Below are 27642 nucleotides of genomic sequence, written 5' to 3'. Positions count from 1 at the left end.
GCAACTGATGTCATAAAAATAATATATATATTTTAGTATATATATATACACTAAAATATGTGCAACCGTAAATTAAACGAATAAACAGTAAACTTTGAACATATTTCGCTTTTTAGCAACACGTTCGAGTGTCTGTTGTGTGTGGGGAAAAGTACCTAAAGTTCCGAAAAGTCATAATTCAAAATAAGACCACCTTTCCTTTACCTGTTTTTCGGCGCTCGGTACTTTTCTAACGGCAGCGCAACGGATGGGGCTTTTATTTTGAAATACTGAATTTCAGAGAAGGCAACGGCGTGATTGAGGAGCGCTTCACGGCGGCCGAGGACTGTTCACAACAAAGGCGAGAGGCAGATTTTTATTTAGAGTCAACACAGTTTCGTCAGATAAGCGCTAAATTATTCAGGGTCAGAAAGAGGAATAACGACCGCTATCGTCGTGCTAATTGGGTAAGTTGGTTACCTAAATTTTATTGTGCTTCATCGGAGAAAAGACTTGTTTGGAACGACATGCATTATTATTAATACGTTTATATCTCATAACATCAAAACGACTGGTTGGCAGCGATGAAATTGCATTTATTTGTTATAGTTATGCATATAAACACTCTGTATCTGATGTAACATCTGGATAATGTCATGTTGCCAAGCTAACTCAGTTATCATGACTGGTCTGAGCATAAACGAGCTAGAAAAGCGGACAGCTCCTGTATTGATTTTATAATTACAAGTAACAGATGCCCCTTAAAGAATGCACGGAAAATAAAACCATCCAGCTATTAGAAACAGTGGCCAGCTACTCAGCTGAAAACACGCCCCGGTGACTATTTTTGTCAACGTAAATAATAATGTTTTGCAAAACATGACCGCACAGTCCAGTGGCTATTTTCTCGTGATTCGAGTGTGTAATCTATGTAATGTGTGTGTAAATAGACGCTGTAAACACGTCGCCCAGCCCCTTCTAGGAAATTGACGTTTGGCTATAAACAGCGCAAAGAATCTGGAGCAGCACACACACAACAGCTGACTTCCTGCATGCTGAGCATTTCACTCTCAACTGGAGAAATTAAACGTTAACGAATCATAATACCCTTGCAAAAGTTACCATGGTAACCATAGTTTCCGCGCCAAAATGCCATAGTTACTACAGCTATTGTTGCTACCGTAGAGCTGTAATAGATGTATGCTTCGAACTGTGACAGAAGTGTTTTGTGATCTCTCTCTTTTGCGCTTTTTATGCTAATAAAAAAAGTTACACATAGAGAAACACTTGAGAAATTTTATTCAAATGATCCACATAAGGCGAAGGCCCAACATAACTTGGGCTTCTAGAAAAAGCTGTTTTATTCTACATGGAGAGGGTCGCCCACTTGTGGGTGCTGCCATGCTTACATCACGTGACTAGCCTTATGCAATTGACAGAGATGGCAATAATAATTAAAAGCTTATTTTGCACACAAAAATGATTGAAATTGAATCCAAAAATGTACATTATATGAACGTGTGCAAAACGAACAAGTCTCCATTTCACATCTCGCACTACACATATTCAACAAGTACAGCTGGTGCTAAGCATCTAATAAACAAAAACTTAGTGAGTGCACTTTTTTTATGAGGGATTTTGAAATTATTGTGGTTTTATGTAATACTAACTCTCAAACTCATAACATAACTCTCATTTTATGGTGGAAACTATGGTTACCATGGCAATATGTTTTTGTAAGGTTAAACATGACAAGTCTATTACAGTGCCCTGCAGGGTCAAAATTACAATTTTAGCAAGCTTTGTTGCTTTTTTTGCCAGTTGTGACTGTTCAAAATTGAGAAAAAAACACTTTTCAGTGTGTATCAGCCATATACAAAGTGACCACACATCGAAAATGGGTAAAATTCCACAAATTGAACATTGAGTCACATTGGGCTTTGTCTCTGGGATTGAACCATACAGGGCCTTAAAAATGGAGATTACAAAAGAAAAGTTTATTAAGAACTTTATTCTAAGAACTTTACTAAGTTTATTAAGAGATATTTTTAATACTTCCTGATTTACAGGCACTCAAACTTTGGAAAAAGTATATTTATGGCTCTCAGACAGGTATGTTCTATGTAATTGTTTTGATACAGGGAAACAAGATACATTTCTAGTTTCAAAATTATTTGTTCTTCAGATATTAATCTTTAAAAGATAAAAGTATAAGCTGAATGCAAAGTGACCCACATTTTGTTTTTGACCATTGACAGTGTGTACAATTTAACAATTGAGATTCCAATATCGCTGGAGTGAAAACAGTTAGAGCCTTAAATGAAGTTTGTTAAGACCCAAAATCTAAAATGTCATTAAGATATCTAAAACGTCTTCTTGAGGTACAGGCATGCAAACTTTGGAGACAAAAAAAAACTTGAAAAGTGCTTTTTCCCATTTTTTTAACAGTAACCAGTTGCATATAATGCAACAAAGATTGCTAAAGTCAACAGATTTTACTAATGGACCTACCGATCTAAAAATAACATAATGATGCTGCCGTCTTTATATAGTCATTATTAACCCCCTGTAATCTGTCTCCAAATCTCAGGAGAGAGTTGTAATTCTGACCCCCCCCCACGTATTTCACAGAAGAAAGTCAAACAGGTTTGAAAAAAACATCAAGATGAGTAAATTGTGACAGAATTGTAATTTTTGCATGGACCATCCCTTTAACATTTTGACACCCCTCTTTAAAATATAGTTCACACTTATTGTTCTATATAAACCAAAGCAAGACCACCCAAAAGAGGTTAACCATGAAACTAGGCCAGACGAGTTGTGTTTTACCCATGAGGTTGCCTGTCTGTGATGAAATTGAGTCAGTGTTTGTAAATGGCCCCATTTATTTTTTCTGCTGTTGGGATACTATATTCACAAAGTCGGTGTAAATATGAATACAGCCGACACCTCAGGTGTCCATGTTGACAGATGGCATTTGTGGGGACATAACTTTTGCCCTGCTGAATCCTGCCCCTCGACAGAACCTGCTCGCAGTAGGTTGACAGCAGTTGGCGAAGGGAGCCGGAAGCCCCTAGTGTTCCTGGAGGAAGTCTGTTTCGTTCCTCGCAAGCTCCTGTGGAGAATGAGTCAGTGTGTTGAGACAATTAGCCGTCTGCTTCTGATCCAAGACCTGTTTTAATTTTTCTCTCTGGAAGGTTGACAAGGATTGGCATAGATACGCTTGTTTTAGATCAGCTCTTAGAAGCGACTACGCTCTTGCAGGTCTTCTAAAGGGCACACATGTGAAGTGGGACATGTTTAGCATCTGCTTCTGTCAGGCCTCTCATGTGGTTAAACACGTGATTTTGTTTTGTAAGTGCTGTTTGGTAATGGTGGGGAGTCAGTTTGCTTCTAATAAGTACTTCAGGCCTGTTCCTGCATATTTTTACTGCACGTGGTTGTAAAGGTTATACATTTATCACAACTTCAAATAGGATTTATTTTCCTTTGGCTTGAGTTTTGCTTATTAACATGCCTTGTGGTGGAGTTGGAGTTTTTTTCCGATGTTTACTATATGATGTAGCTGACTCCTATCTGATGAAGTACAGTGGACACATTCTTTGCTTTATTCTTGTATTCCAGGAAGCGCACAATGCTGGCTATCTGTGGACCCACAGGCTGAAGAGGTCTGATCGTTCTGGAGAGCTGGGAAGCGAGAGATGGGGAACACGGCCACCAAGTTCCGTAAAGCACTGATCAGTGGAGATGAGGTTCTGGCCTATCAGCTCTACGAGGGCAACCCTCAGTTCAAAGAGTCTTTGGACCCTAACACCTCATATGGGGAACCGTACCAACATAACACCCCGCTCCATTATGCTGCCAGACATGCCATGACGCGCATACTCAGGTAAGACACAGCTTGTCCAGTAATATTTAGCATTTTGGTATTCTACTTAGTTTTTATTTAAGCTATCATAACCAAGAGGCTTTCTGATTTCCAGACGTTTAATGATTGACTTTATGGTTTGGTTTCTTATTTTGATGCAAATATTCATTCAAAAATAAAAAAACAAAAGTTTTTTTGTATTTCATAGTTTTTATTTATCTTTAGCTTTGATTAATGGGTTAATAACACTGTTTTGTTGTCTCATGTCAATTTATTAAAATACATTAAAAATGCAAGTAACATAAAATATCTTGAATAAACCTTCTATGATGAGAATATTTTAAATTTCTGAATGAAAATTCTTTTTGATATTTTTGGGTATAGACTGAAAACCATATTAGGTAGTTTAATATTATTTCTTATAAAAATATTCTGCTTCACTGCTTATTAAAATGTTACTGTAAATTTAGGAATTGTTAAAAACATTTGTCTGCCAAATCATGGGTTCCAACCAACTTGAAAAAATGCAAAAGAAAACATTAAACAAGAAATTATACCATAACGATTTTCATTTTCATGACAATTTTAGTTAAATGTGATGTTGGGCAGCTACCTGAAGATGTAATGATATTTATGAATTAAGAATTCATTAGAATTCATACTTTTTTTCATAGGGTAAATATATTTAAAAACATTTTTTATATAATGATTATGACTCCCCATTAAATTATTTTTTTAACTTGATGATTAAAGGGATAGTTCACCCAAAAATGTAAATTCTGTCATTAATTACTCACCCTCATGTCGTTTCAAACCAGTAAGACCTTCGTTCATCTTCAGAACACAAATTAAGATATTTTTGATGAAATCTGAGAGCTTTCTGACCCTGAATAGACGGCAACACAACTGAAATGGTAAAATAGTCCATGTGACAGCAGTGGTTAAACTGTAATTTTACAAAGCTACAAGAATACTTTTTGTGCTTAAAGAAAACAAAAGTAATGACTTTATTGATCAGTTCTTCTCACCTGAGTTACCGTCTTCCGCCATTTTTTTGCATTGTTTGTTGTTTACATGCAGATTAAAACACGCGCATGCATCGTGGTACTCTCCAAAATGGTGACAGACCAAAATGGAGAAGAATTGGTGAATAAAATCTTTATTTTTGTTTCTTCGCGCACAAAAAGTATTCTCGTAACTTTGTAAAATTACGATTGAACCACTGATGTCACATGAACTGTTTTACTGATGTCCTTACTACATTTCTGGGCTTGGGAACATTTCAGTTACGTTGCTGTCTATGCAGGGTCAGAAAGCTCTCGAATTTCATCAAAAATATCTTAATTTGTGTTCTGAAGGTGAACAAAGGTCTTACGGGTTTGGAACGACATGAGGGTGAGTAATTAATGACAGAATTTGCATTTTTGGGTGAACTATGCATTTAATAAATCATGACATTTTTAGAGTCATTAAACTATAACCGTTTTTGGAGATGGTATATATATTTTCAAAGCCAGATGAAACCAACATGATTACAGAGAGAAGATTTTGAAGAATTTGGTTTTAAGCAAAATTATTCCATTTCCTTATTGCAGACACTTTTATGTCAGTGACCCGCAAAACATTTGAATCTGACACACATACACAGGCCTATCTGTCGGGCTCCAAACAGTCTTTTATAAATGATACAAGATTTCCTTGGTTCTTGCTTTCAAACTGTTTTGTGATGTACACAAATCATCACATTCTGCTGTTTTTCCTGCCCAGTGTGAAACTCTTTGGCCTAAAAAGTGTGGAATTTTAGGGGTCAGTCTTTGAAAGTTATTTTAAGGCAAAACAGCTGTTTCAACTGCAAATGTGCTGAAGATTCTGGGTCTGAATCAGCAGGCCAGTATTGCTCAAAATGTATAGCTGTTGGAAAGAGACTCATGTTAGTTTTCTTTTGGAAAGTTATATGTTCTATATGGGGGTGGGGTGGGGTTTTGTAAAAATAATCATTGGTACTTTTTTATTGTCAGAATTTCATTATCAACACATCCCTAAAATCTGGTTTCTTAAAGCAAAACCAGTTGAGAACCAATGACTGCTAATTTCTTTCATTTGTCATCCACCATGCCATAATTTCACAGGTCCTTCCTCTTCAGCAAAGATGGGAACCCCAACAAACGTAACATGCACAATGAGACCACACTGCATGTGCTATGCATGGGGCCAAATATCTTGCTATCTGAAGGGGCGCTACAGCCGCGACTGGCCCGTCCCTATGAAGATGAACGCAGACGGGCTGAGTGCCTCCAGATGATCCTAAAGTGGACCGGCGCCAAACTGGACCGTGGTGAATATGAGAGTGCTGATATCAGTGCCACCGATAACAAGAAAAACACACCACTACACTACGCTGCTGCCTCAGGGATGAAGATGTGTGTGGAGGTACATATCGCACAATTGTATAACAGTGTCGATACATGCACAGATTCACAGTACTCTTTCCATATAGTGAACTCTAGAGAATAGGGAACAGTTTTTGGACACAGCACCTGACTACACCAGAATAGGTGCAGCACTAGCAATCTCTGGAGACATTTTAATTGTTCATGTTAATATCATATTGCACACCCCTATCTCCAGTCATTTGGTTACCTTTTTTGACCACCTGGCTAGTTGACACAAGGTGATTTGAAATTGAGATCGCTGATCAGGAACATTTGGGGATCTTTGTTTTGACAATAGAAATGATTAAAAAGTTTTTATTCTAAAAAAGTGCTTATTGGGCAACACTTTATAATGAGGTTCAATGAGGTTAACATAAGTTAATACATTATACATGCATGCATTGAACAGCATGCTAATATTAATACATAAATGGCTAATATTGTAGTAATATGCATGCTAATAAGCAACTAGTTAAGAGACCCTAAAATAAATTGTTACTAATAAATATACTATTGTTCATTGTTAGTTTATGTTCATAACAGGTGAGGTGAACTAATGTTAACTAGTTTATACATCTTGAAAAGTTAAAAATAAATGCTGTAACATTTTTATTAATTGTTTCATGTTGATTGTTGCATTAACATATAGAAATTTTATTGTAAAATATAACTGATTTACGTTTTGAAACTTCCTGCAATGCATCTTCAATACTTTACCTGAACTCAAACACACAAAAAAACTTTGACTTGACAATTCTTCCACATCTACATTTCGTTTGTGTATTGCTATTTGTGTATAATTGCGTATGTTCCAAAAGGTATTGTATGCTATCTTCATAGGAAATTTTTATTCAGGAAAATTTGGTTCCTCATGTCATGACCCCGTTAATCTATCGATCTTTCCTCTGTATATTAACAGTATTTCCCTCTTTCTGCAGTTTCTGGTGAAGCGTGGTGCAGACCTGTTTGCAGAGAATGAAAATAAGGAGACCCCATGTGACTGTGCAGAAAGGCAGCACCATAAGGAGCTTGCGCTCAATCTGGAGTCTCAGATGGTCTTCTCCACTGACCCCCATGCAGAGGATATTGAGGCAGAGTATGCAGCCTTAGACCGCAGGGAGGTGAGCTCTCCAAATAAACTCTGGAATGTCTTGTGACATTAACATTTGCCTCAAGCCCTGGTGTCCAGATGTGTCAGATTTTAATCTGCATTTTTTACACCAAAATATATAATAGAGTTTGATGTTGATGTCTGAATACTGATTTGGCTATGATTCAATGTTTAACACGTAACCTTGTTACTGTGTTTCAGTTTTATGAAGGTTTGCGAGTGCAGGACCTCAGGAGACTAAAGGACATGCTGATAGTGGAGACGGCAGATATGTTGCAAGCTCCTCTCTTCACTGCAGAGGCTCTTCTTCGAGCTCATGGTACGATTGTGTCAAACACTCAAAGATATATTCACTGCTGTTGGCTGGCTCAAATAGAATTTTTGTAAAATTTGTTGAGTTGGTAGCTGAAAACTCGGTTTGGTTTGGTTTGCTGGTAACACTTTAGTATAGTGACCAATTTTCATTAACTAGTTGCTTATTAGCATGCCTATTATTAACATATTGGCTGTTTATTAGTAGTTATAAAGCACATATTCTGCATGACCATATTCTACATCCCTAATCCTACCCATTACCTAAACTTAACAACTTTAGAATAGGGAACACTATTTACTATTAACAAGTTGCTTATTAGCATGCATATTACTAGCATATTGGCTGTTTATTAGTACTTAAAAAGCACATATTAATGCCTTATTCTGCATGACCATATTCTAGATCCCTTAACCTGACCCCATGCCTAAACTTAACTACTACAACAACATCTTACTTACTATGAATTACTTACGACACTTTATCTTTTATTTTTTAACCTAGAATCATCAAACATATTTTTCTTGTTTCATTCCACATCCACCTGATTCAAAAACCCGATAAGGCTTGTAATTTGGTTTGAACGGATACAGTGCTTCTGACTATTATGGATATCATGCTTCCGACTATTATTTAGCAAACAAACATTCAAGGGGCAGGCAATTTGTAGAACTTTGTGTGGGATGGCCATTTGAATTCTCTGTAAATCTGTGGGCATATATTCTGTGCAGGCCTACTTATTAGGTTCGTTCTGACGCAATCCTTCCAGTTTCTAACTCATGAAGAACATAGCCTCATGTGCATTTACAACAGCTGTAGGAAACAGGTATGGTATTGTCCTTGGAGAGATCTGAAAAGCATCCATGCTCACAAAGCAGACCTAGATGTTTCCTTCCCCTTAATTTTACAAGAGCACTCATGTTTAGAGCTGCTAAACTCTCTGGCACAAGATTCATAATTGGATCAGTGCTTTCTTTAATAATCTCCAATTATGTGAGCAGCCTGTCTAGCAGGCCTTGTTCCAGATGACTAGAGCCCATGGGAGAAAAGGGCAGAGCTCTGATTCATGTGCGCTGCTATTATTGCCACGGCCTCTCTGGAGACCGCCAGCTGAGGCTCAAATATGCAGTTTCACCTTCTTTTAATCTTAAACCCAAATTCACACTCTTGACTCCTGAAACTACGATGGTAGAGCACAAACAATTTGGCTAGCAGGTTACATTTGGGAAAATCTTGCCTCTTTCTTTGGAAGAAAGTTTTATTTGTTTATGTGTTTTGTTATGACTTTAGACTGTTATCTGGCTTTCAGCATCTGGAATCTGTCTCCAGGATTTCCTCTGGGAAGTGCCATTTCTTATCTTTTCTTACCCCAGCACACTTCATTGATGTTGACCGATATGTTAATTCAAAGATATCAAAGTATATGTCCTTTTTATATGTCGCCACCACCCCTTGAACAAGAAGAAGAGGAAACTGCAGCCTAAAAAAGAAGTGAATGTCTTTACACCTTTTAAGTATTGAATGTTTTAACATGCATTTTTAATGGTTACTTATTATTGCTAAAAGCATACTTCACTTCCTTTTTTTCCTCCCATGTGGGAGTATACCAGCCGTGACTGGCAGGTTTCATATCAAGACAATCAAGTGCTCTCATATCCTGTGTGAACACAACCTACCCAGAAGAACAGTCTTGTTGAAACTCTTGAACTCAGCTTTTTTTTTTTTTTTCTTTTCTCTCTCTCCATGCATACTGACCCAAGTTTCCCTTTGAAATTTAGACTGGGACAGAGAGAAACTCCTGGAAGCTTGGATGTCTAATGCTGAAAACTGTTGTCAGCGCTCAGGCGTTCAGATGCCAACTCCCCCGCCCAGAGGCTACAACACCTGGGACACCCTGCCCTCGCCCCGTACGCCTCGCACCACTCGGTCATCCATCACCTCCCCGGACGAGATCAGCCTGACCCCTGCTGATGATGATCGCTCCTTGGTGAGGGATCAGATTTGGTCCTCTATTAGTGATTGTACAGCCTCCTCTGTGCAGAGTGATATACAATAGTTAGTCTTAATGGTGTAGCCATGGGGTTTGATCTGGGCTACTGATAGGTTGGAGGTTCAAATCTCATAAACTGTATCAGTCATTCACAACCATTGTGCCCCTGAAAATACATTTACCTCTACTACTACCTCTTAATAAGTATTGTACGAAGGATACCAAACATAAATGTTTCTGTTCAAAATCTTGTTACACAGTGCATATCTATAAATCCATATTCATACCAAGGTTGAACTTTAACCTACAGATAATCCTAAATATTTTTTGCATATGAAAATGTTGCTCTAACAACATTTTCTCCATATTTTGCATATTTAGGTTAGATGACTAAATAAATATACACAAACTGTCAGATTAAACAAGTAATTTGAAAACCACGTGAGTGATTCAGCTGTACAGCGTCTTCTCTCTTTCACTCTCTCGAAGTTGCTTCACATCGGCACATCTCGTCTGCATTACAAGAGCTGCTACACACTGCGATACAAAACTTTCACTCACGTTTTAGGACAGTTGACAACTGTCACTTGCCTAATAGTGTCATTGTTGCATTGTCACAAAGATGTATCATTTGCATCTTTTAAAGTCTTTTTAAAAGGCAGTTTTCTGTGCGCTTCGCAAGTGTCATACGAGTTATTTCGCTGTGTCGTGTGACAGCAGCTTAATAAAGCTGTGCTGTCTGTCATTAATGTTCATCAAACAACAAAAGACAGAAAATCACTCACTGCTCTTGACTGAATAACTTTTGTAACTTTAATCTGTTTTTAATTTACAGTTTATTAGATTTTTGTACCTGAATACTGTAGCTGCTGTTAGATCAAAACAGTTTTCAAAACGAAATTCAGGTCTTGGGTTTAACTGATAATATTGGTTAAGTAAATTACAATATTCAGTGATGTGATGTGATATGTTCTCTACGTGGAATAACGTCTGGCGCAGTTGCAGCTTGCTCTTATTATTAAAACAAATAGAAAGCAAACAGGTAGCATTAATAGTCATTTATTTTAGTTAACATATGCTATGATAAATTTGAATGCATTTTTATTCTTATTGTAAAATAATGGAACATTAGTTCATGAATATGGTCTCAAAAGTCATGAAAAAAAATAATGGAAATTTATTGGTAAAAATGTGTACGAACCCTGAGTGCTAAAAGTGCTTTTGGAGCGTAATCTAAAATGACAGATTAGTTAAAAATCAAGTATAGTTGATTTGGACACAAACTTACCAACATGTCACACAGTATTGACTATAATTTCCAAGAGACCTGTTGCTTTGTGAAGCGAGCTTGGTTCATGAGCGATCAGTCTCAGTATGTCGTAACACAATCGGTTCTTTCATGTATCAATAAAAAGACCCTGTAGTCGACAAACGTGGGCATGATCACCACTTTCACAATAAAGTAACAGTCTATGCTAGAAACTAACTTGATAAATCATTGAATAGGCATGCGGAGTTTGACTAAATTTCTTGGATAGTGTAGTTTGTCATGAGATTAAATGGGCAAAGGTCGTTTTATCAAACGTTTATTATTCTGATGCTTTTTATACTGCTTCATGTATAGAATGTATTTGATAGCTTGGTATATTATGTAGATATTTTCTCACAAATGTTGTTTTGTTCTCCTCTGTCAGTGTGGCATTTGTATGTGTGCAGCCTCCATGTTTGAGGAGCCTGTTGATATTCCATGTGGTCATGAGTTCTGCAGAGGATGTTGGGAAAGGTGAGGGTGTTTTCTTTGGAGACTTTGATTCAGTACTTTAGTCACATTACAATCACCGTCAGTTCTCACTACTGCTGTAACGATCATGTGTGCTTTGCCCTTGGCAGTTTTCTGAATATGAAGATTCAGGAGGGGGAGGCCCACAATATCTTCTGCCCAGCCTATGACTGCTTCCAGCTGGTTCCTGTTGAGGTCATTGAGAGCATTGTGTCCAGAGAGATGGACAAACGTTATCTGCAGTTTGACATCAAGGTATAATTACATGATTAGATGCACATTAGTCTTAATTATGTTCGTAGATACTGTTGTAATTGTATTATTTAGTGATATTGTGAGTTAAACGGGAAGATAGATTAAGCAATTCAGCAGCCAGTCGATGTTAGGCCCCAGTTTTGATTCAAACCCTGTGATTCTGCGTTCATAGGTGGTTTTCCAGTCACACACATCAGTCCTCTCAGCGGAGTTTATGCTTTTAGTGTTATTGTGAAGTCAGTCCAGAACGGTAGAGCATTGAAATGGGAGCTGAGAGGGTTGAAGTAACTGTAACAATGGCGGCTCTCATCTGAGAATGTCTGAGAATGACGCTTCTCACGCTGTGGAGTCCCAAGCCTTTCATTATGTTGCCATGGTGATGTTGAATCTTCCACAGGGGCGTCTGAGCTCTGTTGTAGCCATTTTTAGGGTCAGACTGTACTAACGGACTTCTGGTAAAAAATTAACTCTGATCCCAGCATCATAACAAGACTCAGCAAATTAGATGAACCGGAAAGGACAAAATATTTTTAGTTTAGTTGATTTAGTTGTTTAGCTGATTAGTTGTTTAACCAGCAAAGTTTTATGGCAAATTCTCAAACTTTTACATGACAGAAATTCATAAATCATTTAATTTCATCTGACAATGATTATATTTAAGGAATAATGTACAGCCAGTTGATCATTTTATTGCAGAATAAATCTTGGGAAACCTGGACTGTACTTTGTCCTGCCTATTACATACATGTACTTACCAAATAAATATAAATAAATATATAAATGTGAAATTTTGACAAGTTAAAATTATTTTATTGTGTTCAAATTTTATTGATATTAAGCTTAAAGGTAATAGCGGTAACACTTTACAATAAGGTTCATTAGTTAACTACATTAGTTAACATGAACTAATAATGAACTGCACTTATACAGCGTTTATTAATCTTTGTTAATGTTAATTTCAACATTTAATAATACATTATTAAAATCTTGTTAACATTAGGTAATGCACTGTGAACTAACATGAACTAACAACATCTGTATTTTTATTAACTAACGTTAGCGAAGATTAGTAAATATAGTAAGAAATGTATTGCTCATGGTTAGTTCATGTTAGTTAATACATTAACTAATGTTTAACTAATGAACCTTATTGTAAAGTGTTACCGTAATAGCAAAGACTAAAGAATACCCAAGATGTGGCTGGCTGATCTAGCCTGAAAAATAAGCTTTTTATAACGCCATTTGAGCAAAATAAACAACATTTTATGATACAGTTGTTGTCAGATTTCTTTGGTGATTTCAAATATGAAATTGAATCATAAGCTTAGTGAACAGTTTTGGAGAATTTGATGTTTCCCCATTCAAAGAGATAGGAGCTGCGCTAGCATGCCCGAGAGGCGTTTCAAAGATGGCCGCAGAGTGACATGACTTGTCTTGAGAGACTTTGGTAATAAAATATTTTCAGTGTTAACACACTACAATTCAGAAGTTTGGGGTCAATAACATTTATTTAAAAAGGTGTTATTATTTTTATTCAGCAAGAATGAATTCAGTTGATCAAAAGTAATTTAAAAGTTGATTGCAAATTATTTTCATTTCAGGTAAATGCTGTTATTTTTAACTTTATATTCATCAAAGGATCCAGATTAAAATGTATCATTGTTTCCACAGAAATATTCAGCAGCACAACTGTCTTCAACATGAAAATAATAAGAAATTATTCACCAATCAGCATATTAGAATGATTTCATGTAAGAATCATGTAAAATACTAGAAAAAAGTCCGCACACTCTCAAAAATCACAAGCGAGATGAAAGCAATGAAGGCAATTTACTGGTTTACTGAAGGATCATGTGATGCTGAAGATTTTAAAATAGATTAAAATAGAAACCAGTTATTTTAAATTGTAATATTTTCACAATATTGTTGAACTATAGAGTAGTATAATATAACAATGTAAGTTTATATATTTTTAATGTTAATCAGCAGCTAGTTAACTTTTTATTCTATTTTAGGTTACCCCTTATCTAGCTTTTTGTATCTCTTGCTGGTTTGTTGTTCTTATAACCAGTGATTCTGTTTTCTTGCTTTAATTTATTATTTTAAAATTAGCACTAAAGTCCTTCAAGGCTATTTTACTAGAGCCAGAAACCATTAAGTAAAGAATTCACTATTCTATTCCAATTTTTGTTGTTCATGTCCAAAAGAGGACATGAATGTTGCATGTTGCCATCTAAAATGGTCAAATACGCAGTTTAGTAATTTCACATCAGAATCAGAGAATTGCAGAGAGCCACATATTAAAAGAATAAGGCGGTGTTTTGCGTATTAAATGCCCCTTCGCTTGCTTTCTCCTCTATTTTTCTCCATCCTCCTCTTTACTCTTTTTCTTGTTCTTCCTCAGGCATTTGTGGAGAATAATCCTGCCATCCGGTGGTGCCCGCGGGCTGGCTGTGATAGAGCAGTGCGATTGGCTGGACAGGGGCCAGGTGCCAGCACCTCTGACCCGCTCAGTTTTCCTCACCTCCAGGCCCCTGCGGTGGACTGTGGCAAGGGCCATCTTTTTTGTTGGTCAGCGCCAGTCACTGAAGCAAATCTCTCAAGCCATTATACCATTTATAATTCTGAACGAAATCTCCAGTTCACTGCATGATTTAACATGATTTAAAGGACAGATATTAATAGTACTGAAATAATATTAATCATATTTGTAATGGACTCATATTCTGCACTTATTTATTTTAGCAGTGCAAATTATGTTAGAGACATTGTCGAAAAGATCACACGTGTTACATACATATATAAATGAAGGAAGAATGTGTGTTTGTATGAATGTTCTGCTCACAGTGGTCTCTGGTGATGCAGCTGGCTGAGTTTCTCTTTCCCACAGCTCTGGTCCTTATGTCCCCAACACACAAACACATAGACATATACACACACCCACACAGTGGGCTCGTATCTCATCACTGCCTGTGCCAGATCTGAGCATTACATTTGAGTCAAAACACCCTCCCCTCTCTAACACATTTAATCTGTCTGAGTAAATATGGACTGAATCTAATACGTAAGAAGCTGCCATTTTAAAAGGCCTCTGTGGTCAACAGTCTGCCAGCATTGTTTTATTTCAGTGGTTCTCAGCTGGTAGGTCACCATTCTGTCCTAATTGGGTAGTAGATATCTGGGAAAATCCAATGCTAAATGTTAAACCAGAACATCTCAAACTCCTGAACCTGGAGGGTACAAGGAACAGATCGAAAAATTTATGTTACGCCATGTTCATATGTTAGCATAAGTTAATCTTTCACTCATGTTTGACACACACATTTATCCCCACAAGCCACTCCACCACCAACAACTAAAATGCATGGAATAGAAATAAAATATTCACTAGAAATGGAATTTCCTTCATGCTTAGGCCTGACGTCACACTGGTGTTTTTCCCCACAGGGAGTGCCATGGAGAGGCCCATGAACCATGTGACTGCCATACTTGGAAGATGTGGCTCCAGAAAGTCACTGATATGAAACCAGAAGAATGTGAGCTTGTTTTGCTGTACTTCTCAGTGACTACTAAGATAAATATCCTAAAGTAATGTTCCTACCTGTCCAAAAATGGTTTTGGACCTCAAGCAACTTTATTTCTGTCTTTTTCCATTTCAGTGGCAGGTGTAAGTGAGGCGTATGAAGATGCTGCCAACTGCCTGTGGTTACTCACCAACTCCAAATCCTGTGCCAACTGCAAATCTCCCATTCAGAAGAATGAGGGCTGTAACCACATGCAATGTGCCAAGGTTATTTGTGTTATAATAATAGATTTATGTATATACCAGGTTAAGAATGGGGTGGAGTCATGGAGTTTTTCAGAGTTGTAGAATGCAGGGTTGACAAGAGAGTTTGTGTGAACAAAGGGTCAAACATGATACCAAGGAAGTTTGAAAGGGATTGACAAAAACTTTAAAATCGATACACAAATCTGAGTTTCGGCCCACTTACTTTTAAATCTCCTTTGTTTGTGTTAAGTTTAAGACAATTCCCAGTGCCACTGACTGAAATGAGTGGGAGGGTGTTTATCAGAAGAGGTGGTAAAATAAATCTCAGCAAAGCAGTGATAACTGAGACCGTGATGGTTGGTGATATGACAAATAAAAGTTTGTAGATTATGAAAGCGAAGGGGCCAAGAACAGAACCCTGGGGGACTCCCTGAGTGTGAGAGTTGTGTTTCTCAAAGGAAATGAAATATTATCTTCCAGTAAAAAGTAAACCAAGAGGTAATTGTACCAATATGGCTGTGAGCCTTGAAACGGGTAAATCAAGAGTGTCAAAACTGGAATTTTGGATGAAAACCTGATTGGAAGGGTCAGTGAGGATTATATGAGAGCATTGAATTTAAGCTTTGCTGCTTGTCGTTATGGCTTTTTATGTTAGGACAATCATAGTTGAATGTTATTAAGATTAAAATTTGTTTCTAAAGTTCTGCCTCTGCAACAGTGGATGGATGTTAAATCATTTTTAAAATAATTGATGAGAAAATCTTGATAAATCTCTTTGATTAAAGAACAAGAAATGTGTGTGCCTTAGGAAGGAATGCATTACTGTTAATTCAATCTTGTTAATCCTGCAACAAGGTTACTAAACAGGGAAAGACATTGCAAATACTAGCACTCCAAAAATAAAAAGTGAGAGATTGTTTCCTAGCAACACACTTAATCCTTGCTGTCAGAATCCCACAACTCCCAGTGTGCTGCCTGCTAGACTGCTATATGCATTTGCTAGTGACATAATAAAAGTAGACCAATGGTTAGTTTTAATGTAGGTGTTGTTAATCAAGAATGTATTTGTGTACAGTGCAAGTATGATTTCTGTTGGATCTGTCTGGAAGAGTGGAAAAAACACAGTTCCTCTACGGGAGGTTACTACCGCTGCACACGCTATGAGGTCATTCAGCAAGTGGAGGAGCAGTCTAAAGAGATGACTGTTGAGGTACATATTCCTACATGCATGCTCATGCTGTTTTGTCTGTAAGAGTTGTTATAGAGTTTTCAATAATGAGGAAAGAAAAGGATCTCACAACTGAGTATGGTTGGGCCTGAGCTTGCTTGTTTGTTTTGTATTTTGCAGGCTGAGAAGAAACACAAGAACTTCCAGGAATTGGATCGCTTCATGCACTATTACACACGGTTTAAGAATCACGAGCACAGCTACCAGGTACAAAAAAAAGTCTACAAAGATCTGCCTGATTTGAAATAGTTTCAAATAGTCGTTGAATAAATGCCATGAAGTCTGGTTCAAAATGTAGCTTAGTCTGGCCAAAAACCACCTTGACTGGAAGAAATCATCTGGATACAATTTAAACCAAATAACCACCCACCGTTTTTGTTTTTTTTACCTGGCGTTTATGTATCATATGGTCAGTAAACAGACATTTGGCATTCTGTGGACTGACATTAGTTGTGACATGATGATTCAAATGGTTTTTATCTGTATTATCTTTTCCTGCAGCTGGAAGAACGCCTGCTTAAGACAGCCAAAGACAAGATGGAACAGCTTAGCAAAGTTCTGAGTGGAAGTAAGATGCAAAACCTCAAGCATTTAATCAATGTTAATAAATTATTTCTAAGCTATGTTAATGTGTGGTCAACCTTGTATCAGTCTGTAAAATTTACAGAGTAGAAGTACTCTATAGAGAATTAACTTGCTTTTCCATTCACATAGTGATTCCTTCTCCATTATCAGTAGACCAGGTTTAATACTTGTTGTAGACTTTTTTTTAAATTAGATTTTAACTCCTATATTGTATTACTGTGTTGTTGCAGGAGAAGGCGGCCCTCCAGATACTACTTTCATTGAAGATGCAGTGCATGAACTACTTAAGACTCGTCGTATTCTCAAGTGCTCTTACCCTTATGGGTTCTTTTTGGAGCCCAAAAGCACAAAAAAGGAAATATTTGAACTTATGCAGGTTAGTAACACACACATGGTAGTTATGGGAAATGCTTACTGTGGAGTTAGCGACGACTTAATATTCTTATTCCTCTTGTTAGACTGACTTGGAAATGGTGACTGAAGATCTTGCACAGAAAGTCAACCGGCCTTACCTCCGCACGCCTCGTCATAAGATAATCCGCGCTGCCTGCCTGGTGCAGCAAAAGAGGCAGGAGTTTCTGGCCTCCGTGGCAAGAGGTGTGGCTCCCAATGATTCGCCCGAAGCCCCTCGTCGCAGGTAAGAGTCTCTTCCTGAATTACAGACTGCTTAAAAATAGACTGAAAAGCAAAATAGAAACCTTGAAAAATATATTTGATGGTCATAGTAAACAATTTTAGAAAATTTAAACTTTTGTTAAAAACCATATGAAACCAGTTTTAAACCATATTTTTCAAAGACATAGAAAACACATTTCTATGAAGTTAAAGGGATAGTTCACCTGAAAATGAAAATTATGTCTTTAATTACTCACCCTCATGTTGTTCAAAACCCGCAAATCTGAGAGCTTTCTGATCCTCTATATACATCAACGGAACTGAGACGAAAGGTAGGATGATGTCACACCACTGATGTCACATGGACATCGTTAAAATAGTCAGTGGTTCAACCGTAATGCTATAAAGCTATAAGAATACTTTTTGTGTGCAAAGAAAAGAAAAATAATTAATTTATTTAACAATGTCTTCTCTTCCGTGTCAGTCTCCACCGCACATTCACGAGAGTACAACGCATGCATGTGCATTCCTGATTGAAAACAAAACGTGGTACTCTCGTGAACGAAGACTGACACGCAAGATGAGAAATTGTTGAATAAATTCGTTATTTTTATTCTCTTTGCGCACAAAAATTTATTCTTGTAGCTTTATAACATTACGGTTGAACCACTGATGTGACATGGACTATTTTAACAATGTCCTTATACCTTTCTGGGCCTTGAACGTTTCAGTTGTGTTGCCGTCTATGGAGGGTCAGAAAGCTCTTGGATTTCATCAAAAATATCATAATTTGTCTTCCGAAAATATACGAAGGTCTTATGGGTTTGGAATGACATAATGGTGAGTAATTGACAGAATTTTCATTTTTGGGTGAACTATTCCTTTTAAGGTAAATAGGGTCAATAGGGTTTTGATTTAATACTGTATTTTAACAATAGTATTGTATTTCCTAAAACTGACTTTTCATTTGTAACACAACTGCACCTTTGCAGTCTAACAGTGTATAGATCACATGGAACCTACTTTTTTGTTTGCGTTTGCAGTTTTGCTGGTGGAACATGGGACTGGGAGTACTTGGGTTTCGCTTCTCCTGAGGTAACTGTTTGTTTGGTTTGTTTTGAGACTTTGGGAATAGCTTGTGTCTTTGTTAAATCTACTTAGCTGGTGTATGGTGCCTGAAGTTTTGGCAGTGCATATCGACCTATAGAACAAGATGTAGTCTTGTTGCAGCAGTTGTGAATGTGTAAAGACCTGTAATGTTAAACAGTGTGCCGCTATTTTGTTCTAATCTAAAGATCCAGAGGAATCATGCCTTTCTCGGAGGAATTGATCCGAGAGAGCACTGTCAGTATACAGGAAGCCATCCGCAGGTATTAAAGAATCCTCATTAGATCCCATCTCAGGAACGGCTAAATAAACAGTGGAATGGCACCTATCATGTACACTCCATCACTAATGTCATTGTCCACTTTTTTTTTGGTTGCATGTTTTAGTTTTTCTGTTCATACTCTATTGCAGCTGTTCATATATTTCAAACGATTGCTGTGCACTCCAGATTAAGAATTCTGATGTCGTTTTAACGTCATCTGAAAAGCGAGATCTTTTTCTTTTCTGTTAATGTATCCCGACATGGTCTTCTAAAAGATGCCTTTGGTGTTGTAACTTCAAAAGGCAGTTTCCTGCTTTTTGCTTTGACTGTTCCATGAAAGGTCATGAAATATGCGTTTTTGCAGACGTTCCAAGGTGAACCAGGCTACCACTTCAGTCTGTATTGCTAGTCGCTGCTCTTCTTTTGAAATCATGTATGCAGGCTATGGCACAGTTTCATTTTGCTCTGGATTTATGGCTTGTAGAAAGAGGAATAATAGTGATGCACTTTATTCAACTTTTTTATTATTGATGCTTGAGCGGTACTTCTATGGAATGTTTTTCCTAAATGTATATTTTCTTTGAGTTTGCTGCTGTTATTGCATGCTTACTGCATGCAGCTTCGGTTTGGTTAAATTTAAGACTTTTTTTTATTTTTGGGAGTTTGTCGACCTTTGGTGAAAAATAAAGTTGGAAGAAGTGCAGAATAGTTATGATTGGTAATTAAATCTTAAATAGATCAAGATCATACTGACACACAGAGCTGGGTAGATTACTTAAATTATAATCCGTTACTGATTCCAAATTACAAGTTGATACAACAAAAGCTGTAATTAGTAACTTAATCCATTACATTACACATTTGTTGGTTATATAATCAGACTACTTTTTGATTACTTTTAGATTACTTTTGACCTAATTCGTTTATCACATTTATTTAAATAGGATAATCTTGTATCATATTGATATGTAGATGCAAAGAAAAAGAAAATATATTTAATTTGTTGTTATTGACAACATGAAGTGGGTTAAACATTACATAACGTCTATAGAAATTAATACTTTTATGTAGCAAGGATGCTTTAAATTGATCAAAAGTGATGGTAAAGACATTAATAAAGTTACAAAAGATTTCTTTTTCAGATAAATGCTGTTCTTCTGAACTTTCTATTCATCAAAGAAACCTGAAAAAATTGTACTCGGGTGTTTTGAAAATAATAATAATAAATGTTTTTTGAGCAGCAAATCAGAATATTAGAATAATTTCTGAAGGATCATGTAACTGGAGTAATGATGCTAAAAATTCAGCTTTGAAATCACAGAAATAAATTACATTTTAAAATCTATTCAAATAGAAAACTGTTATTTTAAATAGTAAACATATTTCAGAATTGTGTTGTTTTTGCTGTACTTTGGATCAAATAAATGCAGGCTTGATAAGCAGAAGTGACTTATTTAAAAAACATTGAAAATCTTACTGTTCAAAAACTTTTGACTGGCAGTGTAGTATGAATGAGATTGGAGCTTTAAGGACATAAAACACCAATAACATGTCATATCATATTATTATATTATATTATACAAGCTATTATTTACATCTTCTGAAGCCATATTGTAGGCTTGTGAGATTTTTATATATTATTAAAAATGATCCTTAAGAGTTTTAAATGACAAGGTGAGTAATAATGCCATAATTTTCATTTTTGTTTTGAACTACTCCTTTAAAAGGCTTTTTGACTTTACTCAAAGCGTCTGTCTGTTATTCTGACATGACGATGCCAACAGCCCTGAACTTTGATGCTGCCGCACAGCAGAATTCCTGTAGAGAGGTGTAGGGTTCCTCTGAGATTCTGACTTTTATTCACAGGGTCCAGTGGGAATGTTGGTACTTGTCTTGAAGCAGCTTTGAAATGGTGTTGTGTGCGGTTTTGTGTTGTAGGCGTATGCTGAGTTCCAGTACAGACGCAGACACAGGCAGCGCAGGAGAGGAGACATGGCCAGCCTCCGCAGCAACACACCCGACCCTGATGACCCAGGCCACAGCACTTTAGGTACGTTTTGTGAATGTGTTTTCATTTTGGTGCCCATATTTGCTGCTATATACATATATGCATTGTGGTGCTCCGTAGTTGAAGCAGCTGCAGGTAAAGTTTCAGTTTTTTTTTTGCTGTCCTCTGCACACTGGAGTCAGCAGAAATTGTACCATAAACCCATTTATAACCACAAATGAATGGGGTGAATTTCTTCCTCATTGTTTAAGAAAAGATGTCTGTCAGGCCAACACTTTGCAAGTCTGTAATTCTGACTGAATCCAAATCCAAAACACTTCTTTTGTCTTTGAGTAGGCTGAAGTGTACTGCCAAATGTACTGACAAGCATTTATGAAAACTAAAATATACTTTAATGTATTTTCTATTGAAACGTGTGATAAGTATACGTTTAAGTAGAATTGTAGTTACACATTTTTACTGATGAAGTTGCTATTTAGTACATTTTAAATATATTAACTTTGATCACACTTTATTTTAAGGTCCAATTCTTACTATTAACAAACCATTAACTATGACTTTTGCCTCAATAAACTCCTAATATGCTGCTTATTAGTAGTTATTAAGGTAATTGTTAAGTTTAGATATTGGGTAGGATTCAGTTGGCATCCTTCCGTCTTCAGGAGACGATGGTGTGGCTTCCAGTTTGATGAAATTCCATCTATCTGCACCTTCGCGAGTGGCTATAAAGCCCAATTCTTGAATGGCAATCTGCTGCATTTTCTGCAGATAAACGATGATGATGCCAGCTGAGGCTGCAGTTGCTTTTCCTTCCTCTTGGCTGTCTTTGCAGCAAGGTTTTTTTTATTCCTGGTTTCCTCGGCTTTCTGTACGTCCTGTCTGACAGTGAAATGCCAGGCGGAGCAATCTTCTGCACAGTTCTCCCACGTGCCGATGTTGATATCGGACAGCTTCATGTCTTCCTTGCAGATATCTTTGTAGCACAGTCGTGGACGTCCAATTTGTCGTGAGCCCTCTGCCAGTTCGCCATACAATAGGTCCCTGGGAATGCGGCCAGAGACCATTCTCCTGATGTGGCCGAGCCAACGAAGGCGCTTCTCACTAAGTATGGCAGACATGCTTCTCATGCTGGCGCATACCAGAACCTCTGTGTTAGGTACTTTGTCCTGCCACTGGATGTGCAGAATACTCCGCAGGCACCTCAGATGAAAGCTGTTGAGTTTCTTCTCATGCCTCGCGTGAATGGTCCATGTCTCACTACTATAGAGGAGTGTGCTAAGCGCGCAGGCCTTGTAGACGTGCAGCTTGGTCTTCACTGTGAGGTTGGTGTTGTTCCAGACCATCTGGTTCAGTCTGGTCATGGCCGCTGCCTCGCTGCAGTCCTTAAAGGCGTACTGGAGGAGCATGGAGAAGATGCCGAAGAGCGTCGGCGCGAGGTCACAACCTTGTTTTGACTCCGCTGCTGACAAGGAAGGACTCAGATGTTGCGCCATTGAAACAAAACGTGCTGCGCGTGTTATCATGAATGTTATCAGAATATGTGCTTTATTAGTACAAACAAACAGCCAAAGTGTTAATAAGAGGTTTGCTAATTAGCAACTAAATAGCAACTAAATTACCTTAACTTTAAATGTAAAATAACACTATAGGTAAAATTATAATCAAGTACAATGATTTCAAATATAAAACATTTCATTCGACATTAGTGCAAGTGTGATAAGAAACAGTCATGAAAAAGTAAGTACATTCAAATGGTCTTTTATTTAATTTATATTATAATAACTGCAGTGCAACTTTTAAAATATATTTTTAAGATTTGAATAACACTATAAGTGTGCATTCAGTACAGGTAAATGCACATATTTTTTTCATAAAAGATAGTTCAAAATAAATACATTTACATGTTTGATTTCATACATTCAAGGTAATTTGACTGAAATCTCAGTGTTTCCCACAGACTTACACTCTATGTGTGGCGGCACTTCCCCTGGAGGGAAAAATATATTATGCAAATTTATTCTCTGCCAGCAGGAGGCGCTTTTGAAGTGGCAGAAATAGTGGTTTCCACGGTATCGGCTGTACACAAAGCAGCTCTCCACTCACAAACGCTGCTTTATCAGGCATTACATGCAAGATGAAATGAAAATGACATCGAAAATTTTCTGAAGACAGTCGGTTTCCTTCAGAGATACAGTGATATTAAAACGCCCACGCCGTGTTTTGATTTTGAAACGTGCAGTGCTCATGTTTATTCAATGAAGTTAAAGCCTTTTGGAAAATCTATTTTTGGTGGCCAGTCTTGATACTGTGGTGGGCCACCAACAAATAAATCAGTGTATGGGAAACACTGAATCTTATGTCTGATTTCTGTGAAGTCAGACTAATGAACCTAGATAATGCTGTTGTAGCTCAGGTTTGTCCATCATGTATACACAATAATCAGCCTACAGTTGGCCTCAGTCATGTGCACTTGTGCTCCGAAATACAACACGATGAGTATTTAATCCCTCAATTACATCAAATATTTGCCATGTATATTTGGATAGACAGATGCAGACTGGAGCTCTTTGCAGTAAGGTCTAATTTAACTAACATGATTTAGCAATGAGCAATATATTTCTACAGCATTTGTTAACCTTTGTTAATGTTACTTAATAAAAATGTTCATATTAATGTTAGTTCCCATGCTTTAATTAATGTTAACAGATTTAACTTTTGATTTTAAAATGTATTAATAAATGTTAAGAAATGCTGTTCATTGTTAGTTCATTTTAACTGATGTATTTAACAAATGATAACAAATAATACTCAAGGTCATGCTGCCAATGTATAATTTATGGCTGAAGGAAATACTCAGTGTGGCTTGCAGTGGGTTGCAAATCCTTGCGTTTTTCACACCATCACTATTGATATCAATGATTTTGCAGTGAGTAGATATTCCTTGCTATAAAAAAAGCAAAACTGCACAAGTAATCCAACTAAACAAAAGATTTTCCATTTCTCTCTTCTCTTGCAGACGCACTAGAAATTGGTGGTGGTCAGAGACCAGGTTTGCCCATGGTGAGTTGATACCCTTTTAACAGAGTTTTTGTGGTGGAAAGTCACAAATCCTCAGCTGGGAGTATAACTGAGTCTGGTCTTATTCCCTTCAGCCTCACAGTTCTCTAGATGAGGATGATCCGAATATCTTGTTGGCCATCCAGCTTTCTCTGCAGGAGTCTGGGCTGACTGCAGGCGGTGCTGGTGTTGATGCTCAAGAGATCCTCGCAAACGAAGCATCTCTGGGGGCCATCGGAACATCCCTGCCCACACGGCTGGACCCGGTGCTGTGCGGGATAGACGTGCCCCGTGCTGCCCTGAGCAGCTCCGAGCTGTTAGAGGTGGGTGACAGCCTAAAGAAGCTCGGTAATATCAGTGGCCAGAATGTCCCTCTGCGTTATGACAATCTCAACAATCCTTCCTGTGAGTCCACTGAGGGCCCCTTCCAAGCTCCTTTGGGACATACAGAAACCTCTGATTTCAATTCAGACAACGCCAACCTTCTAGGCAACATCATGGCTTGGTTTCACGACATGAATCCGCAGAATATAAGTTTGGTTCCTTCAGCAGGTGATTTTGGCGTTCAGTCGGCGAGAATGACAACAGAGCCGACCGAGTGTGCCGTTCCACAGTGGACACCGGGGGGCGATAGAGAGGCAGAGCATGAGTTCGACTCCGCTATCGAGCGTGAGCCCATCAGGCCGACACAGTTAGACCTGGTAGGTCTCGATATGTGTCCGGTGCCTCCTGCTTTGTCTGTCGAGTTGGGCGAAACTCCGAGTGGTTTGAACCCGTGTCACTCCGACACCCCAAAATGTGACTCAGACCCCGACCAGCCTAGCAGTAGCTCCTCTGAATGGGAGGGTCAAGTACATCTTGTATGAAATACTGACTTCACTTACTAGCTAAGGCACTTTTTTTGATGAAGTAGCTGAACCCGAGGAACAAGATTAATCATGACGAGAAGCTTTGTATTGTCAGATATGTAGAAATCGAAACCGTTTTTGAGTACTCGCTTAGTACTCGCTCAGGCCTTTGTGCTTACGAGGCATGTGTTGTTTGCTCACTAAAAAACTCGTTCCGTTCCTGGAGTGTTAAACACTTTTAAAAGAGTCAACAACCGAACCAGAAAGAGCTATGAAGGTGCGACAGGAAGTTAGGTAGTCCGAAAAATCTACTGTATAGAACAGGACGGTATTCAGCGCGAGTTTGCCTGATTAAAAAGGATGTAAAAGATACTGTAGGTGCCAAAAAACACTGGCTAGCACTCGCCAAGTGGACGGTGTGTTGATCGTGCCTGCTGCTGAGGGCCTAGCCGCCTTATCGAGTACACTATCCTTCCTTTAAACTAGACCTGTAGTATTAGAGAAGTACACAAAAGCATCACGCTCAGAAGAGCTGGGCTGATAATCACAGAAACTAAAACAACAGTAATTCTAGTTGCAGTCGACTTTTCTTTTTCTGGTCAAACGTAATCACTGTAATCCGTCACTGGCTAATTAGTACGGAAAGTACCGGCGAGTTTAAACTCGGTTCAGGAGCTCCGCGCCGGATGTGGAAAACGTTTTGTCTTTGCAACTTATCACAGTGCCTTTTCTGTGAAACTTCTCTTTATTTATAGCCGCTCTCTTGTGCTCAGAGCCCAGAGTGTGGGAAGATCCAATACACATCGTACTTGTACTTTCAGGTGGTGGTTAAGCAAACTGAGCTCAATGTTTTTTAAAAGACATTTTTATACATGTTTGGTTGTCCTTTAGCATGCCTCTGGCCCCTTCTACCGGGTTGTTTTTAAAGCAGTTATTTAAATGAACTCGGACACATTTACGGATTAAATTGATCTATATTTAATGAGATACTATTCATTGTGTGTTAAGATGTGGTTTCCACATGGCCACATGTAAAAATCAAATTCTCAAATTTAAAAATGTAAAAATCCGTAGATGTTTTCCTGGTGCATCTCTAATAGAAACTTCTAATTATTATTATTTTTTTTTTCAAAAATGTATTACCACATTTTCTCCTCTAAGAATATCTAAGATCCCTATATCTTTCGGTAGAGGAAAAGGCATTTCATTGTGTTGGCCAGAAGCTGTTTTAGCTTCAGATTTACATTTCTACATATGGTGGAACTCACCCACAATTAAGATTTTTTTACGATTAATTTAACTGTGGTATTTCTCTACAATAAATTATGGAAATAAATTTTCTATTTATTTACAATTGAATGTCCTTAAAAATGAATGAAGATGAAGGTAAAGTTGGTGATGACGAAAAAAATTGATGAATGCCAATATATATTTTTATGTATATATCAAACTGTAATAACAGTGCCACTTTTCAATATTTGCTTATTACTTAAAACATGTCTGCTGAAATAATTCTTCAAAGCCATTTAAACAAATTAACAGAATGTTTTTGATTTGCTTCGATTTTCATTGCGAACACCTGCCCAACTTAAAACCACTAAATCACAGCAGCACTAAGTTTTAAGCACTTCAGAAAATTTGCACAAAATTACAGCTATGGAATAACACGGTTTAGCTCATAGGTTTGCCGTTATATTGGCGATTTTGAGTGAGCAGGCGCCTGATGTTTTACTGTGGGCTTGATGTCATATGTGTGTTGATTCTGACCTAATGTTCGAATGCAGTGTTGCACTGCATAAACTGAAAATGAAGGCAAACCTGACCGTTAAGTGGTATTTTGGTATCATTCCATTCGTCAAAGTTTGGGGGAGTGCACACATGAATTTTTTTCTGTATGTACAGTTTGTATGTGTGATCAGAATGGGTTAAGCTCACTAAATCGCAGTATTTCTTCAGACTAATGTATGTCGCCAAAGGTGGAGGTGGAGCTAATGTCTGTTTAAATGAAGCATATGGTAGATCTGTCCAAACATGACAAAACAAAAAACAAAAAAAGTGAATGACAGAAGTTGTCCTGTATGTGACAGTATGCTGTGCATTAAGTAATTAAAATAAAACTAGATCATGTTTTCTTGACAAAAGACCGTTTAAGTGTCAAGGCTATTGTTTGGGGTATTGGGTGGCTATTGTTTGTTGGGGGGAGAAAAGCACATTTTGTAACCCATTACAGATTTTATATTGTTAAGCACCTAATCCTTGAAATGGTATTTGCACTTTCATAATCTTTACTTGATACATTCCCAATTTATATGGAAAATACAAATGTGTGATGTTTGGCCAATGAATTGGACCGATTTGAGTGTGAATCTTAATAAAGTTGCTAAGACAAGTTCAGTTGTAAAAGTGGTAGTATTCTTTGAACATAACATACACTG

The 27642-nt window shown here is 37.5% G+C and overlaps 1 protein-coding gene across 1 annotated transcript; it reads left to right on the top strand.

Moving 5' to 3' along the window:
* Nucleotides 1-256: 256 nt before the first annotated feature.
* ankib1b (ankyrin repeat and IBR domain containing 1b) lies at nt 257-27610 on the top strand. The gene is made up of 20 exons (XM_058746900.1): nt 257-446; nt 3604-3868; nt 5977-6277; nt 7218-7400; nt 7592-7709; nt 9482-9690; nt 11388-11476; nt 11584-11728; nt 14133-14299; nt 15176-15264; nt 15388-15518; nt 16573-16707; nt 16846-16932; nt 17227-17293; nt 17541-17686; nt 17769-17947; nt 18969-19020; nt 21233-21344; nt 24319-24362; nt 24455-27610. The coding sequence occupies exons 2-20, from the start codon at nt 3681-3683 to the stop codon at nt 25223-25225; spliced, it is 3213 nt and encodes a 1070-aa protein (XP_058602883.1). The 5' UTR covers nt 257-446; nt 3604-3680; the 3' UTR covers nt 25226-27610.
* Nucleotides 27611-27642: the final 32 nt, after the last annotated feature.

Source organism: Onychostoma macrolepis, chromosome 16 (genome assembly GCF_012432095.1).
Source record: "Onychostoma macrolepis isolate SWU-2019 chromosome 16, ASM1243209v1, whole genome shotgun sequence".
In the NCBI taxonomy this organism is placed as follows: domain Eukaryota; kingdom Metazoa; phylum Chordata; class Actinopteri; order Cypriniformes; family Cyprinidae; genus Onychostoma; species Onychostoma macrolepis.
Note: the sequence above shows the minus strand (reverse complement) of the source record. Positions and strands in the feature narration are given on the sequence as shown.

Bases quoted from the DNA above. Each gene is read 5' to 3' on its own strand.
- ankib1b (XM_058746900.1), top strand. From the start codon at position 3,681: ATGGGGAACACGGCCACCAAGTTCCGTAAAGCACTGATCAGTGGAGAT. The intron at 16,708-16,845 runs GTACATATTCCT...TGTATTTTGCAG, and splicing joins CTAAAGAGATGACTGTTGAG to GCTGAGAAGAAACACAAGAA. The intron at 16,933-17,226 runs GTACAAAAAAAA...CTTTTCCTGCAG, and splicing joins ATCACGAGCACAGCTACCAG to CTGGAAGAACGCCTGCTTAA.